This window comes from Pantherophis guttatus, chromosome 2 (genome assembly GCF_059756535.1).
Source record: "Pantherophis guttatus breed Tessera chromosome 2, ASM5975653v1, whole genome shotgun sequence".
Lineage (NCBI taxonomy): Eukaryota > Metazoa > Chordata > Lepidosauria > Squamata > Colubridae > Pantherophis > Pantherophis guttatus.
The window spans coordinates 248,216,828-248,234,448 of NC_142064.1; the positions used below are offsets into that span (position 1 = coordinate 248,216,828).

The 17,621-nt window shown below is 41.8% G+C and overlaps 1 protein-coding gene across 1 annotated transcript in view; it reads left to right on the top strand.

The window, feature by feature from the left end:
* Window positions 1-260: 260 nt before the first annotated feature.
* Window positions 261-17,621, top strand: part of LOC117673941 (uncharacterized) — a 145,115-nt gene continuing 127,754 nt past the window's right edge. The window contains exons 1-8 of the mRNA XM_087885175.1: window positions 261-807; window positions 1,485-1,599; window positions 1,727-1,794; window positions 3,710-3,839; window positions 4,356-5,249; window positions 6,383-6,445; window positions 10,383-10,450; window positions 14,963-15,391. Of these exons, the coding sequence (XP_087741301.1) occupies window positions 391-807; window positions 1,485-1,599; window positions 1,727-1,794; window positions 3,710-3,839; window positions 4,356-5,249; window positions 6,383-6,445; window positions 10,383-10,450; window positions 14,963-15,391 (2,184 nt within the window). The 5' untranslated portion in view covers window positions 261-390. The remainder of the gene's footprint in view (window positions 808-1,484; window positions 1,600-1,726; window positions 1,795-3,709; window positions 3,840-4,355; window positions 5,250-6,382; window positions 6,446-10,382; window positions 10,451-14,962; window positions 15,392-17,621) is intronic.

Genomic DNA, 17,621 nt, shown 5'->3' on the forward strand with positions numbered 1-17,621 from the left:
AAGATTGGGTCAGGCAGAAACATCAGATAAGCAACACAATTAAGCCAAAGGTTGACCAAATTAGCTCAGACAAAGACCTAGGATTTGCATTTCCCCATTTGCCTATAGAGCCAACCATGATCCCATAGGAATCCAGAAGGTATAAAATCCACCCACTCTAAACTCCATTTTGTCAGCTGTCCCAGAATCACATGTGGTTGGTGGATCTGCTTCAACAATAAAGGGAACCTTTCCTTCCAATCGGCCTCCAGCCTCCATTTTATTTCCAGCGCCTTCCTCCTGTATTGGAACCGAACCAGATGGATATTTCTTTCAAGAAATGAAAAAGCATTTGGTGGTATACAACTTTCCTTGCACTAATTTAGAATTGTGTTTTAGGACAGAGAAAGAATGGCAAGCCGTCCTTTAGCAAGTGGGGGAAGTAGAAAAGGCGCTTCCGGTGCTCAGTCTGGAATCCACGGGGAGATCTGGGCAAGAACTGGACAGAAGATGCTGGAAGAAGGAACCATCGTTTCACAAATTCACGCCTGGAACTTCAGGAGCGTCCAATATCGGGAGGATGAAGGTCCCCGAGGACTTTGCAGCCGACTCCACTACTTTTGTAGTCGATGGTTGAAACCAGAAAAGTACACAAAAGCGCAGATGCTGGACCTGGTGGTTCTGGAGCAGTTCCTGGCCCTTCTGCCCCTGCAGATGGAGAGCTGGGTGCGGGAGTGTGGAGCAGAGACCAGCTCCCAGGCGGTGGCCCTGGTGGAAGGCTTCCTCCTGAGCCAGGCAGAGGAGAAGAAGGAGCAGGTTGAGTTGCAGGTGAGAGGACGTCCTCTTGGGACTCCAGAAAAGTTGAATATAATAAACAAGAAGTTCACATTTTTGTATCCTTTTCATAGTTTTATTAAGCTTATCAAGATATAAAATACAAAAAAATGAAAATAGTAGGAAATGGTGGGTGGGAAGGGAAGGGAAAGAAGTTTAGGGGAAAGGGGGAAAAAGAAAACCATTGACTTTTTTTTGTGCAGACACATAAAATGATAACATTACAGTTTCAATGTTTTACATATTTATTTGAACATGTATTTGAAATTTCTTTATATATCTTTGGTAGTTTATCAGTGTTAACTAGAAGGATACATCATTTTATAAAAGATTTATTTTAAATTATAATTTAATACAAATTTTAAACTCTTCAACCACATGTCCTCTTCTTCAGGCATTATATTATACACAAACATCTTTGCCTTTGGATCAATGTATTCAAATTTTGATGTCTTCTTACCAGCCTTTCCTGGCATTCATACTATGTGGAGATGCTTCACTAATCTTTGTGTAGTTCCCTTATCCATTCTAGAAGAAAGATTTTGCACAGGGATTTTTTTCTTCCTTCCCAGCCTAATTGATCAACACCGAGTGATTTGCAGTGGTGTTCACTGGAAAAGAAACCACTTCATGATATGTGATGTCCATTAATTCTTTTCTCCTATTTCAAGTCCTTCGCAATGGAGATCAGAGATCCTGAGAGAAAGAGGCATCCGTCAAATCTCCCTGAAGAACTGTCTTTCAGGGGGATCCCTCCGGGAGATCCAATTCAGGACACCTCAGGAGGTAATATAAGGTCCTTCCACTCCTTTGATCAATCCTAACTTTCTCATCTTCTCGGTGTCCTCCTCTCTATAGAATTCCTGCTCCCATTATACTCATGATGCTTTTTGAAATTCTGTCTCCCTCACAGGGAAGAATAGAAGGAAGTTGACTCTTTGTTTTGGGGGAGCAGAAACCAGGATTGAACCTCCAACTCAGGTAAGAGAACATTCATTTACTAGATTTTTATTTTCCATTTCCCTCAGGAAATCAGAGGATGTGGACCAGGGGTGGGTTCTATTTACCTTTACTACCGGTTCGCAGCGGAGCCGCGCGTGCGTGCTTGCTTCGGTTGCGCATGTGCGCTCTTCTGTGCATGTGCAGAAGCATTTTGATTACATCGGGGTCAGTGGGCGGGGCCTCCAGCCGGCTTTACTACCAGTTCTGGCAAACCGCCAGTGAAGTGGACAGCATAGGTTCGTGATGGCGAACTTATGGCATGGAAGGGAATTTTTTTAAAAAAATCCTGCAGGGATTTGATCCATGCTGGGATATGATCTGAATAAGACCGGCTTGTCCTACTGTTGAAACGCCCCCAGGCTCTTTCCCGAAGGGAGGGTGGCTCTTCTCTGCCTTTCGCCATCATGCGCAGTGCAAGGGGCAGTGCGCAAGTCCACTTTTTGTTTTTGATGCGCTCACCACTCACAGCAACTGGGACCGTTGGGGGGGGACGCACTGGCAGCAGGCAGAGGCCTGCTTCTCCCCCCCATTCTTTTCTCCTCTGCTTTAGCCCAGCCCTCCACCCAGCAGCTAAGGATGAGGCACTCGCCCACCTCTCCATGAGGCCTCTCAGGCAACACGGCATACAAATCAAAAGAAAGCGCTGCGAGTGTCCTTTCCCTTTGTTCCCCCTCCTCTCTCTCTTGTCCCCTCTCCCTCCCTGGGAACTGTGTGGGGAGAGGGGAAGACCTTCAAGGGGATGCTCGCAAGGCACTCTTGGCAAAAGACGAAGCGTCCCAACTGCCAGAGCCCAGAATTGGGCTCTGGCAGAAAAGTGAAGGGGGGGAGGATTTCAAAGGCCCTGGAGAAAAAGAGCAAAGCTCTTCTGTTTGCTGTCTGAAGCGGGTGCCGAGGCCAACCCTGGAGGAAGCAATCTGCTTCTCCACGCAAAACCTCATGGGCTTTGCAGAACCACAGGTCTGCAACAACAGCTACGCCTTCCGCCTTCGAAAACACGCCAGGATGTAATCTGAATGACATCACTGGTGACGAAACGCTTCCCAAAAGGGGGGCAACCGATGGGAAGGGCATAGTGCTTTGTTTTGAATTAGGCGCTGCTGCTGACTTGGAAAGAATACCTTTTACACTTTAGTTTTGGCATGCCGTGTCACCCGAGAGGTCTCATGGAGAGGCGGGCGAGCCCCTTCTCCTTTGCTGTGCGGCTTCTCTCCCCCGTTTCTCCTGTGCTTTAGCCTAAACTTGCCCCCTATCACCCTCCAAAGAGGGAGGCCAAGGTTTAAAGGGGATGGGAGGGCCGGGACAAATCTGAAAGAAACAGACTGGCAAAGAGGCAGCCCTCAAGCGACTGCTCTCCCTTTTTTCCTTCTCCTTCCTTCTGAAGTGAAGGTTGAAAAGCCCCATCATGTCCAGACACCATCCCACTGCCTATCTTTGCTTGCGGGCAAATGCGGGCAAGCAAGGACAGGGTTCACATGGCACAACTGGTAGGCCAGATTGCGTACTTCCCCCCACTGCACCTCTGCCAGTGCCACTGCTATGAGGCAAAGCAAGTGGTGTGGCGGGAGATGGCGCCAAGGCGTAGCCCCTGCATTCTCAGCCCTCGCCGTCCAGCCTGTTCCTCCACTTCCACCGCACACTCCACACAAGCAAAGACAGTTGGTGAGACAGATCACATGCCTCCCCCCACCCTCCGCGCAGGCTGCAGTTGTTTCCAGACACCATCTGGCCCCTCCATGCCCACTGCCCCACCCTCACAGGCTTTTTGTTCTGTCCATTTCGTCATCTGAACCACGGATTCCTACTAAGCAAAGCTATTTCCCTTAGTGCATATGTTTTCTTTGGGAATTTCTAAATAATAGGAAAGATGCTGTTCTATACTTTTTTCCCCTTTCAGGAGAGTCTTGTGTCCTTTGAGGAGGTGGCTGTGTTTTTCTCCGAGGAGGAATGGTCTCAGCTGGATCCTCACCAAAGAGCTCTGCATTGGGAAGTCATGCTGGAGAATTATAAGAACGTGGTCTCTCTTGGTAAGGCTTTCCTACTCGCCAGTCGGAGACTTCAGGAAGACATTTTGTAGTTAGATGCGATTAGTTAGTTCTTCCGAAAACATCTCTAAATAGATATCCCCTCTTCAGAGGGAGAAGGAAAAGTTCTGTTTTTCTACTGCTCCTAGGAAGAAATGGGTCTAGGGCATTCTGCTTAGATATATCCAGTCCAATTTATTTTTGTGTTTCTATTTCAACATTTTAGTGACAAAGTAATTCCTTAGTTTGAGGTAATGCCAAACTCCATCACACAGATTTCAACTATTGTGGCCCAGATGCTTCTATATCATTCAAGTTTTTTGATTTCATGTCTTTTTCAAGGATTTATGCCTCGTCCATAGAAATATTTTCATTTCAATACCATGCTATTATAAGGATACAAATATGCAATATATATTAGAATTTGGCACAATACCTGAAGGCAATTAATATGACTTCTGACAGAGTGATCTTTTTCCCTAACCTTTCTCTCACTTTCATTTCTCTTTCCCTTTGAAGGTGAGAATAAGAATGACAATAATGACTCTGGAGAACCAATCGAAGTCTTTAGACAAGGAGACGTAATGGAGAAACCTGCAATTCAAACAGAATTCCAAAGGCAGGAGAGAAACCTGTCAACTAACTGGAATAAGGAAAGCTCATCTTCAATTGTTGCTCAGATGCAGGACTTTATTGATCAACGAGGAAAACTAAAGAAGAAATATATTGGGAAAGATGTAAGACTCTACGAAGACACATTAGATGTAAATGGACCCTGTCCATCACAAGCCAAAGGACCAGCCAATATATGCAAAGACGAAGGAAAAAATTACAGTTGGATATTCCCACTTTCTCAAGAAAATGGGTCTCTTGAATCACAGAAAAATTTCCACATCGGAGAGAAGTCAAATATAAGTAATGAACATGGAAACAAGATTGTTAATAAAAGGACATGCATGAGAGAGAAGCCATATAAATGCATGGAGTGCGGAAAGGACTTTAGTCAAAAGAATATCCTTATTACCCATCAAAGGATCCACACGGGGGAGAAGCCATATAAATGCATGGAATGTGGAAAGGGCTTCAGAAGAAACAGTCATCTTAAACGCCATCAAAGGCTCCACACAGGGGAGAAGCCATATAAATGCATGGAATGTGGAAAGGGCTTCAATGCAAGCAGTTACCTTACAACCCATCAAAGGCTCCACACAGGGGAGAAGCCCTTTAAATGCATGGAGTGTGGAAAGGACTTCAGAATAAGCGGTAATCTTATATGCCATCGAAGGATCCATACAGGGGAGAAGCGTTATAAATGCATGGAATGTGGAAAGGGCTTCAATACATCCTATGGTCTTATTTCCCATAACAGAATTCATAGACTGGAGAATCCCCAAAGCAAAGATACATTTGGGTGAGAATGTATGCTAACTATTGATTTAATGGGTTCTATGTATGGATTTCCAGTTTACAGATTGAACTCTGAAAAGAGCTTTTGAATGTATCTGTATATATAGTATATAGCAGTGTCAAATTGGTGGCTCATGGGCTGGTCACATCACATGCAGGATAAGCCCACTCCAGCTCCATGAATGGGGAATGCAATGCGTCAAATAATGGTGACGACATGCGGGGAGTTTGAAACCCGTGGTGAATACTTTCATTTTGTTTTATTGTTTATAAATGAGCTTCCTGTTCCCCAACTGTCATCATTCCCCCAGTTAGTCATAGCTCTCAGAGGGATGCAAAGACGTCTCACAGATGCTGTTTCCCTAAGCCCAAAAGGAAAACATCAAAAAAATAGTCCAATTGCACCCATGGTATAGAACTGGGATCCCCAAAAGTAATTATATTTGCATCCTCAGTGTAGAACTGAGACCTGAGTCAGCCGGTATCTATGCAGAAACATTGAACATTATTTAGTCAAAGGCCTCATGATATGAGGGAATTGTCACATGGAGATCAATGAAGAGTGTATGGGAAGAGCTAAAAGGATGAAAATTCCTCTTTCACAAAAGGAGCCAGAAGCGCCCAAGTGCTTGTGCAATTTTCTTTTCAAGCATTATGGCCATATTTTGCTCTTCTGTAGTATGGTGTGGACTAGGAAGTCCACATGTGGTTTAAATAAAATTAATTAAATATCAGTGGTGTGGTTTTGTTCTAGTCATGTATTATACTCATCTATTAAACTCTTTAGTTGCTTTAAAAATGTATTAACACAGGATTTTTGGAAGGATTTGGAGGGGGCATATTTCAGGATTTGAGAGGCTCATGTTGGTTTGAAGCTCAATTGCCAGTAATAGTTCTGGATCAAGCTGGACAATAAAGAGAACGAAAAGAGCAGAGAGGTTAATTCAGGTTTTTTAACCCCTTTTTTCTTTCCATGTACATCCTTTCTTTCACTAATTGTAGCTAAATCTCATTTTTCCCCCTTGTATTGTCACCTGCATATGCAGAGGAATCTCTTCAAACCATTGGAATCTTCAGTTCTTCAGTTGGAACGTTTTTCTTTGTTTATTCGTGATCTGTAGTTCATCAATGAATCCCAGTATCATTGCTCAGGCTGGTCCAGGTTCTTTCTTGCCCCTCAAAGCCATTTTTGGGTCATAGAGGTAAGTCAGAAGGGATAAGACCTTTCACAAGCCAGAACGATCATCTAGGAATAAAGAAAAGTATTATGCGTAGCATGGATGAATAAAGTAGATGCAAGGGAAGACAAGATAGTGGATAAGACAAACAAGGAAATTACAAAATAGTCCATGGGAGGACTGTAATTTAATTAAATGATAACCAAAGAAATTTAATAGTTGAAAGTTACAGTTATATTGAGAAGCTTACTTGGGTTTCAGTCAAGGTTTAAAAAGTTTTCTGCAGCTTGTTCTTCTTGCCTAGTTTGTTTGTTTTTTCCCCCCTGCTGTGTAGTTTTATGTCTCTCCTGGGTTTCTTCCACGTACCTCCCTGAACACAGAGGAGTGGCTTCTGACGGATCTCCTTTTCACCTTTGTGCAGCCTAACTTCTGTTAAGAACCATGTTGCAATTAGCTAAAAAGTGGTGAGCAGGACCACCCAGTGAGTCTAGGAGAAATCCTAAATTCTGAATCATGCATACATCACTCAAAGATGAAATTTTCCTAGAATCATAAGGTCTGTTCTGTCCTCTTTACGTTACATGTTGCTCTGTGTGGAGCTTGACATTCAGCTAAACCCAACTATCCTCCAATAAAACAGACCATGTCGGTAGATCTGGATGCTCTATTAAAGGAACAGGATGGGTAAGTGCATAGATGCATAAACGCACACATGCATACACACACACACACTCACACACACACAAACATAAACACTGCATTCCAGGTTTAGGGGACTTTTATCCACAGAGGATGGAGAGGGCCTTCTCCTCAAGCTCGGGTATGATTGGCAGTTTCCAAGTTCAGATGTGGATAAAAGTGCAAGCTTGGAATAGTGTGTGTGGGGGGTGCATGTGCATAGCACATCAAAGGAGATCTTCTTCTCCCAATCCCAGACATCTTTGGCATTTCCCTGTCCGGTGCCCTCTCTCAGCAAAGCTGGAGGCGGTGGATGACGCTGCTGCATGTGGAAGCGTGGAGGAGAAAGTTTGCAGGAAGCAGTTTCCTCCGAGTCCAACTTCTGCCTTGACAGATCTCTGGAGAGGAAGAGGGGGTGGTGGGGGAGCTATGTTCTGTCCCCACTAAACATTAGTCTGTGTGCAGCTCGACATGCAGCTACACACCTCTATCCCCCAATAAAACAGACCGTGTGCGTAGATCTTAATGCTTTGTTGAAAGAACAGGATATGGTGAAACTGGGGAAAATAGGGATACATACAATGAGAACTGAAATACAAGAGAGACCGTATTCAGTTACTGCTGAACATAACAATGAATAACTACAAGCAATTTAAATCTGGCAGCGAGGCTAGGTGTCTGGGATGTGGGTTTGTCCTTGGATGACCATGTGCCACGGATTAAAATGGCTGCTCCTGCCTTCTCCAAATGCTAAAGGAAATGGAGTCTGGCTTCCAAGTGTGCACTTGGTTTGAGAGTGGGGGATGATGGGTATATGGGTAGGATCTGCTTCAGACAATATATTTGGGGAATGCTTGTCCCTCTGGCCACTAGATGGGGCAAGAGAACAACAACAGTATATAAAGTTACATGGTGTGGCATGACAAGCTACATCGGGGAGACTGGCCAGGCAAAGCAGGAGGCAGAGGGCGACGCTGCCCATGGAGCTGCAGTGTCCAACTTCTCCCTTGACAGATCTCTGGAGAACAAGAGGAGCAGCACTCCCTGGTCCTTCACGAGGGAGTCTGGCCAGTGGTGGGATACAAATAATTTAACAACTGGTTCTCTGCCCTAATGATGTCTTCCAACAACCAGTTTACCAAACTGCTCAGAAAATTAACAACTGGTTCTCCCGAAGTGGTGCAAACCGGCTGAATCCCACCACTGAGTCTGGCCCTTCTTGAAAGGGAATTCCTGTTTCCAATATTGTGTGTTAAGGATGCTAGCTTGTTGGGGCAGCCTTCCCTCATGCAGCTCCCCCGCCACTCTCTCCTCCTCTCCAGAGATCTGCAAGGGAGACACATCTGGAGGGCACAGTGCAAACTCCATATAGGCTGCTTATACTTCTCCAAGCCCCCTGGGTGGTGGGAGGAAAAAGCCAAAAAAGGGAACCTGTGATGGGCCAGGCAAGGCTGGGGGGGGGGAATCTGGAGGTCTCCAGCAGAGGAAGGTGAGACCAGGGTGAGCGCCAAAGCCTTGTCCACCAGAGGAGCCTCGCCATCCCTCTCAGGTCACACAGAGGACCCCTGGATGGTGGTGCAGGCTATCCGAAGCTCCTGCAAGCGGAAGGCAAGAGCCCAGCCCTCAAACTCCCTGGGCATCGGGTCCCCACAACTCAGCCCAGCCCTGCTTACCTCCTCCTCGAGGCTGCTGCTACTGTGCTCACTCTCCTTGGCCAGGTTGCTCATGGTGGGTACAGGAAGGCAAGCTCATGGATGCTGCTGTCTGCTTTGCCCAGCAGGTTATGGCCACAGCTTCCCCGCCTGACTCGTGGGCTTCCCAGGCTGGAGGAGAGTGGAGGGGCGGCAGGGCTCCTGCTGGACAGGGGCTGCTGCTTCCAGTGCCACCATTGTGTGTGTGTGGAGCCCCGAAGTGCACAAGTATGATGCAGATGGGTCAGGGCCAAGCACAGCTTATTGGACATCCGGGCTCACATCACCCAGGGGGACTGCCCAGCTGGGCTGGTGTGGGCCGGGGCTGAGGCAGTGGAGGCAGGCCCCTTGCCATCTCCAGGGCAGACCTGCAGGCCAGATCTAAACACATTATGGGGTGGTAGAGGGGCATATGGATGTGCAACTTGACAATCAGATAAAGCTGGTAGAGAATTTTTCCATTCTGTCCTGCTGTTCCTTTTTTCATCAGGTAGTGGGGCATCCCAGCCAGATGTTTCACAGCTTAAATCTCTGAGTAATGCTTTGCCTTGAATTGTGACAGGGGCTGCAAATCCTAATGGGTCTTAAGGTGATTTATTGCAGACAAGACACCCCTATGAGAGAAAGGTTTCTATTCTGTATTTACTCAGAAGATAAAGAAATCAGTTTTCAAGTCTCACAGAAGACTAAGATTGTGTTGGACAGGTAGAGAAATTGTCCCTAAATCGAAATCTCTTCAATTGTTCGAGTAGTCTTGAAATGAAAAGACTTTTTTACTGTGGGAAGCAATCTTGTGAAGCCTGAGAGTTGAACAGGCAAGCAGTTCCTGTGCTCTTTTGAGGAGACTGATTGCAGACTCATGTGAAGGCATGGATTTTAAGCAGTCATCTACGTAGAAGTCCTTTTCTATGAATTGTCTAGCATCGGAGCCATATTCTGACTCACCTTCTTTGACAGAATGTCTGAGTCCATAGAGAGCGACTGCAGGGGAAAGGCTGTTGTCAAAGAGGTTTACTTTCATACACTACTGTGTGATGTCTTTGGAGGGATCATTGTCCCTGAACCAAAGAAATCTTAAGAAATGTCTGTGTTCCTCTCTAAAGAAGAAGTAATGGAACCCTTGTTGGATTTCGGCTATGAAAGCAACAGAATCTCTGCGAAATTGCAAGAATACTCTAGAAGTTTGTTATTGAGGTCTGCACCCAATAGGAGAACATCATTTCAAGAAACTCCTTCAAATTTGGCACTAGAGTCAAATACTGCCCTAATCTGACCTGGCTTTTTAGAGTGATATACTCCAAATAGTAGTAGGTACCAGCACTCCTCATTTCTAAAAAGAGTTCCTCCTCAATAGACGTTAGATTGTCATCTTTTGTCTTTCGGGAAGAAGCATCCATCAAATCTCTCTCAAGAACTGTTTTTCAGGAGGATCTCCCAGGAAGCTCCAAATCAGGACGCATCAAGAAGTAGTATAAGGTTCTTCAACTCCTCTGATAGATCCTAGCTTTCTCGTCTTCTCTATGTATCTCTTCTATAGCATACCTCCTCCCATTTTATTAATTATGCTTTTTGAAATTGTGTCTCCCTCACAGGGAAGAATAGAAGGAAGCTGACGCTTTCTTTTGGGGGAGCAGGACCTGTGACTGAATCCCCAATGCAGGTAAGAGAAGAACATTCATTTACTAGATTTGCATTTTCCCTTTCCCTCAAGAAATCACCTGATCGACATATTTTAGGCAGTCCTTGACTTATGGCCAGAATTGAGCCCAAAACCTTTGTTGGTAAGTCTCTTTCACAGGGAAGAGTAGAAAGAAGTTAATTTTTCCTTATGGTAGTGTTGAGATGAAATACCAGAGTGTTTTAATGTGGTATAAACATCATCAATATAACATGTTCCATTTAAATTAGATGTCCCATAATGCAATGTTCCACTCCCCCTTCCCACCTGATATAAAAGGTACTCACCTTTTTTCCCTCACTCTCGTCTGTGTTTCAATGATGTAATGTACTGAGATAGAATATTTAAGGATTGACTTGTATTGACAAAAATGGTTTGATACATTACAAAACTTCGCCATTTTTGCCATATCCAAATGGCGTAGCTAAACGCAGAAACGGTTTTTTATACTATGGTTAGGTGTGTTTTGGAAGATGCAGGATTAAGTTTTTCATACTGGGGAGAGGCCGTTCTATATTCAAATTATACATTGAATAGATTATGCTCTACCATAATTCAAAAAACCCCATATGAAATCATCTATAACTGCAAACCCAAAATTATCTCACCTTCATGTCTTTGGGGTAATGGCCAACATACATATTCCCAAACAACTTAGAAGAAAGGGGGACAAAATTTCAAAAAGGCTAAGATTCATAGGTTATGAGTCCAAAACCAAAGCATATAGATTTATGGACAACAATCATAAAATAATAATTTCAGGATCGGCGAATTTTGATGAAAATGCTAATTGGAGCAAAATACATTCAAACAAAATCATATTAGATAAACACACATATAAAGATAATCAAACACAATCAAAACCTCACATACACATCAACAAATCAATCAAACATAAAGTAGCTATTAAGAATTGGAAAGAAGGCCACCACATCATTAATACATGAGACATTGATGAAGAAAACACCAATGAATCATCTGAAAATACTAATAACACAGAAAAAAACATCAGAAGATCACCTAGATCAAACAAAGGGAACACGCCTAAAATCTTAAAGGACTATGTGATGTCCATTAATTGCGATGTCACTATGCCAAAAATCTATGAGGACATTTTGGCTCTTCCCAAGGAGGAACAAATAAAGTGGAAAAACGCTATGCAAAAAGAGATGGATAGTTTAAGGGCACTAAAAGTATATACACCAGCTAGAGTCCCCAAACACACACACAAAAAAACAACAACAATTGGAACGAGATGGGTATTCAAGATAAAACATTTAGAAGATAACAAAAATTTATATAAGGCAAGAATTGTAACACAAGGATTTTCTCAAAGATTTCCAGATGATTACACAGATACCTATTCTCCACTGTCAGGCCAGAAAGTTTAAAAACCGCACTAGTCATTGCATCAATTCTAAACGAACATGTATTTCAATTTGATGTACAAACAGCGTACTTACACGCACAACTAGATAAAGAAATTTATGTTAGAGCACCACGAGGAATTGACCAAGATGAGGGCAAAACATGGTTATTAAAGAAAAGTCTCTATGGTCTGCGACAATCGGGTAAGCGTTGGTATGATTGTCTTTCTGAAACACTTGGGCTGATAGGTTTCACCGCCACATCAGCTGACAAATGTGTGTTTGTCAGGAGAGATCAGGGTTCCTATGAAAAGGTATTAGTATATGTTGATGATATTTTATACATCGGTAAAAGTAAATCCAAGTGTGATCAATTTGCTCAAAAACTCAATGAACATTTTTCACTAAAATCATTGGGAAAGATTGATAAATACCTGGGAGTACAAATTACCAAAACTGAGAATGGTTTCATACTATCACAAAAAGAAATTTTTTTAGAATTGTTATTAAAATGCAACATGACCAATGCTAAACCATCTGATACGCCTATGCAGGCTGATTTTATAAGAAATATGTATAATGATGATGAAACTTTTAATGAAAATACACTATATCAATCAACAATCGGTTCATTGCTCTATATAGCTAAATGGACCAGACCCGATATATCTCTCCCTGTCAATTTACTATCTAGACATGTAAATAACCCGAAGATATATCACTGGAAAGCTGTTAAAAGATTGCTAAAGTATCTGAAACATACAATGAACGCCACATTAGCACTCACTCCAAACATATCCAAGTCACCAATACTCTCATGTTATGCAGATGCGGACTGGGCTAGTGACATTAAAACAAGAAAAAGCACCTCAGGTTATGTCATGTATTTAAATGAAAGCCCAATACATTGGTACACGGGTAAACAAAAGCTTGTATCAACCTCAACTACAGAGGCAGAGTTCGTATGTTTGTCAAAAGCAGCAAACAATTTAATATGGTTCGATGATTTAATGATAGACATTTGGAAAGAGCCTGCATATCCAATAATCATACGGAAAGACAACAAAGCCGCCATTGACATATCTAAAACTGACGCAATTGGTCAAAGATCCAGACATATAGACATTAAATATAAACATGTGAGACAGTTATCAGAAATGGGATTTATCAAGGCGGTATATTGTAGAACAAAAGAACAAACCGCAGATATATTAACTAAACCACTCCCATCAAATCAGCATATTTATTTAACAAAGAGACTATGTGTAAATATATAAATAGTATATTATAGTTACAGTACTTGTAATTATTTCGATTAAACCAATCTGGTATTAGAAGGGATATTGTTGAGATGAAATACCAGAGTGTTTTTTTATGTAGGGATAGATTAATTGAGTTTTATGAAGGTATAAATGGTATATAAGGGGTGGAGGGGTTTAAGTTTCATAAAATGTATTTTTGATTAGGATTTTATTTTGTGGAAGTCCTGGGGGGAAAAGGGGAGGGTTAGGGAGGGTTTGGGTGGTTTTGGGGGGGAAAACTGGGGAGAAAATGTATTTGTAAAACTTTTTTAAATAAATAATAAAAAAAAGAAATACCAGAGTGTTTTAATCTGGTATAAACATCATCAATATAACATGTTCTATTTAAACTAGATGTCCCATAATGCAATGTTCCCCTCCCCCCTCCCACCTGATATAAAAGGCACTCACCTTCTCTTTTTCCTCACTCCCGTCTGTGTTTCAGTGATGTAATGTACTGAGATAGAATATTTAAGGATTGACTTATTAGTTTAGTTATAAAAATAAAACATATAAACTGATTCTAATCATATGGAGTTGTTTGGCTTGATCATTTTTAATATAACAGATAGAGCTGAAATAGTGGTCAAAATTCCAACTCAAGAATTTTATTAGATTTGTATTCTCTCTTTCCTTCAGAAAATCAAGGTGGGGTACATAGTACAGTCACCTTTCATTTTTCCTTCTTGTTTCAGCTGACTTATTCCTTTCTTCTTCAGCAACAAATTTAAATGAGATTCTTGTTAGGGATTTTTTTTTTCTAATACTTTTTTTTCTAATACTTTAATACTTTAAATAGAATGCTCTTTACTAAAGTAGAACATTGCCAAAAGCTTCCCAGTCAAGGAGCCCCTTCCTTCCCCCTTCCCCCCCCCCACATTTCTCCGCTCTTTGCATGAGCACCTTCCGTGCACAGAAAATCCACCAGGGGGGGCACTTCAGCTTTGGGCCTTACAAGTTGGGAAGGCAGTGACGTCATTCAGTTTTTGCCTTTCCTGGATACTGGACTCTCTCTCACTTTAACCCTTTGAGCTCTGCAGGAGTTTAAAAAGGCGGAAACAAAAACCAGAGGTGGAGAAGGTAGGGGTGTGTGTGTGTGTGTGTTCTTCTCATAGAAAGGGAGACTGAGGGTTCTCACTCTAAAAAAGGGAAGAGAAACCTTCCTAGTCCTCATCCAGGTTCAGTTTTAGGGGGTTTGAGGAGTGGGAGATCCCTTCCTGAGACCCCCTGTTTCCCTCCCTCCTAACCCCCCTTTCCCATGGTTGTAAGAGGCATGGGGGAAAGCAGAGACCACGCACGCTGCCCTGGGGAATAAATCCAGATCCTCGGAAAGGAAAGTGGGGGGAACCTGGAGAGTCCTTCACACCCCATTTCCTGGTGAAGGCTCCTGTGTAGGGGGAGAGCTTGCATGGGAAATCTCAAGACGGAAATAAGAAATATATTTGCAAGTAAGAGAGGCAGATTGTTGTCCTATTGCTCTTTATTGGAGTACTCCAAGGAAAAGGGCTCCTGGCAATGGTGAAATCCAATTATTTTTACTACCGGTTCTGTGGACGTGGCTTGGTGGGCGTGGCAGGGGAAGGATACTGCAAAATCCCCATTCCCACCCCACTCCTGGGGCCAGACGGAGATGGTATTCGCTGGTTCTCTGAACTAATCAAAATATCCGCTACTGGTTCTCCAGAATCTGTCAGAACCTGCTGGATTTCACCCCAAAATGCCAAGAACCAGGAACAAAGGATTAAGAAAGCTTTATACATTAAGGAAATGAAACAGCATTTGGAGGTACACAACTTTCCTTGCACTAATTTAGAATTGTGTTTTAGGACAGAGAAAGAATGGCAAGCCGTCCTTTAGCAAGTGGGGAAAGTGGAAAAGGCCCTTCCGGTGCTCAGTCTGGAATCCACGGGGAGATCTGGGCAAGAACTGGGCAGAAGATGCTGGAAGAAGGAACCATCGTTTCACAAGTTCACGCCTGGAACTTCAGGAGCATCCAATATCGGGAGGATGAAGGTCCCCGAGGACTTTGCAGCCGACTCCACTACTTTTGTAGTAGATGGTTGAGACCAGAAAAGCACACAAAAGTGCAGATGCTGGACCTGGTGGTTCTGGAGCAGTTCCTGGCGCTTCTGCCCCTGCAGATGGAGAGCTGGGTGCGGGAGTGTGGAGCAGAGACCAGCTCCCAGGCGGTGGCCCTGGTGGAAGGCTTCCTCCTGAGCCAGGCAGAGGAGAAGAAGGAGCAGGCTGAGTTTCAGGTGAGAGGACTTCCTGTTGGGACTGCAGAAAAATTGAATATAATAAACAAGAAGTTCACATTTTTGTATCCTTTTCATAGTTTTATTAAGCTTATCAAGATATAAAATACAAAAAAATGAAAATATTAGGAAATGGTGGGTGGGAAGGGAAGGGAAAGAAGTGTAGGGGAAAGGGGGAAAAAGAAAGAAAACCATTGACTTTTTTTAGTGCAGTCACATTAAATGATAACATTACAGTTTCAATGTTTTACTTTTACATATTTATTTGAACATGTATTTGAAATTTCTTTATATATCTTTGGTAGTTTATCAGTGTTAACTAGAAGGATACATCATTTTATAAAAGATTTATTTTAAATTATAATTTAATACAAATTTTAAACTCTTCAACCACATGTCTTCCTCTTCTTCAGGCATTATATTATACACAAACATCTTTGCCTTTGGATCAATGTATTCAAATTTTGATGTCTTCTTACCAGCCTTTCCTGGCATTCATACTATGTGTAGATGCTTCACTAATATTTGTGTAGTTCCCTTATCCATTCTATTTTTTTAAAATATTTTTTTTATTTTTTTAAACAAAACATAAAACAAATCCATCATCCATTACAAATGTAAACAGTGTGTCAGTCGGTTACAAATCTTATGTGCTTCATCCCCATATTCAAAATTTACTAATTATCTAATTTCTCATATTGTCAAATAAATCAACATCCTCATTTATCATTTATTTATCTATGGCTTTGTCGCTTCAAAAAATTATTTTCAAATATTATATTTATAACATTCATTTCATATTTCATTTCCATGTTTTGTTATCTAGCCATTGATAAAATAAATCCCATATCTTGCAGTATTGTTTATCTTCTTGTTCTCTAATTTCAAATGTCAATTTACTCATTTCAGCACATTCCAATTCTAGCAGCTATTAAAACATTTACAATCAAATATCTCAATTCTCTATTTTATATTTCTGGCACAATCCCTAATAAAAAAATCTCTGGCTTCAAGTCTATATGTTTTTTTATCATTTTCCAACCATGTGTGGATTTTAGTCCAGTATCTTTTCGCTTCTACACATGTCCACCACATATGGTAATATGAGCCCGGTATCTGATGACATTTCCAACCCTTCTCAGATTTATTCTTGAACATTCTCGCTATTCTTGTCGGGGGTAAATGCCACCTGTAAAACATCTTATACAAATTCTCCTTATATGCTGTTGACATTGTCATTTTATAATTTTGCTTCTACAATTTTTGCCATTTCTCTATATCAATTCCATGTCCAAAATTTTCCCCCATGCAGTCATTGTTTCTTTAACTTGTTCTTCTTCCAATTTAACCTCTAATAAATAACCATTTAATTTTTTAATTACATAGTCATCAGAACTTGTTAAAATTTTATCTGTTAGTCAAATTACTATAAAAACCTTCTGTCTTTTATTATTATTATTATTTATTAGATTTCTATACCGCCCTACTCCCGAAGGACTCAGGGCGGTGCACAGCCAAACAATAAAAACACATACAATACAAAATTTAAAAAATAGAATAAAATCAAATTAAATAATTTTGGCCCCGACAAATTTAAAACCCCAAACTTTTAAAACCAATTTAAAATTGAATATATAAATACTAAAAAATATTTAAAATTTTTAAAAATCTTTTATAAAAGAGGGGAAAAATTAGGCCAGGCCGGCCTGGTGAAATAGTAAGGTCTTTAAGGCGCGGCGGAAGGTGCGCAGATCCGGGATCCTCCGTATCTCTGGGGGGAGCTCTATGTCTTAGAATCTTTATCATGTCTAGAATGTATTTGCATATATGAAGACCAGTCCATTTTTATATCCTGTTCTTCTAGTTCTTGCTTTTTTTTTTTTTTTAATTTGATTTATATGCCGCCCTTCTCCGGAGACTCAGGGCGGCTTACAGTGCGTTAAGCAATAGCCTTCATACTTTTGTATATTTATACAAAGTCAGCTTATTGCCCCCACAAACTGGGTCCTCATTTAACCTACCTTAGAAAGGATGGAAGGCTGAGTCAACCTTGAGCCTTGGAGAGATTCGAACCAGCAGTAAATTGCAGGCAGCTGTGTTAATAACAGGGTGCTTTAAACCACTGTAGTACCAAGGCGCTTTGATTTAAGTTCACCCTTTTCATTCAGTAATTCATTATATCTAACAATTTGTTCCTTTCTAAATGTTACTGAATATGAGAATGCTTCAA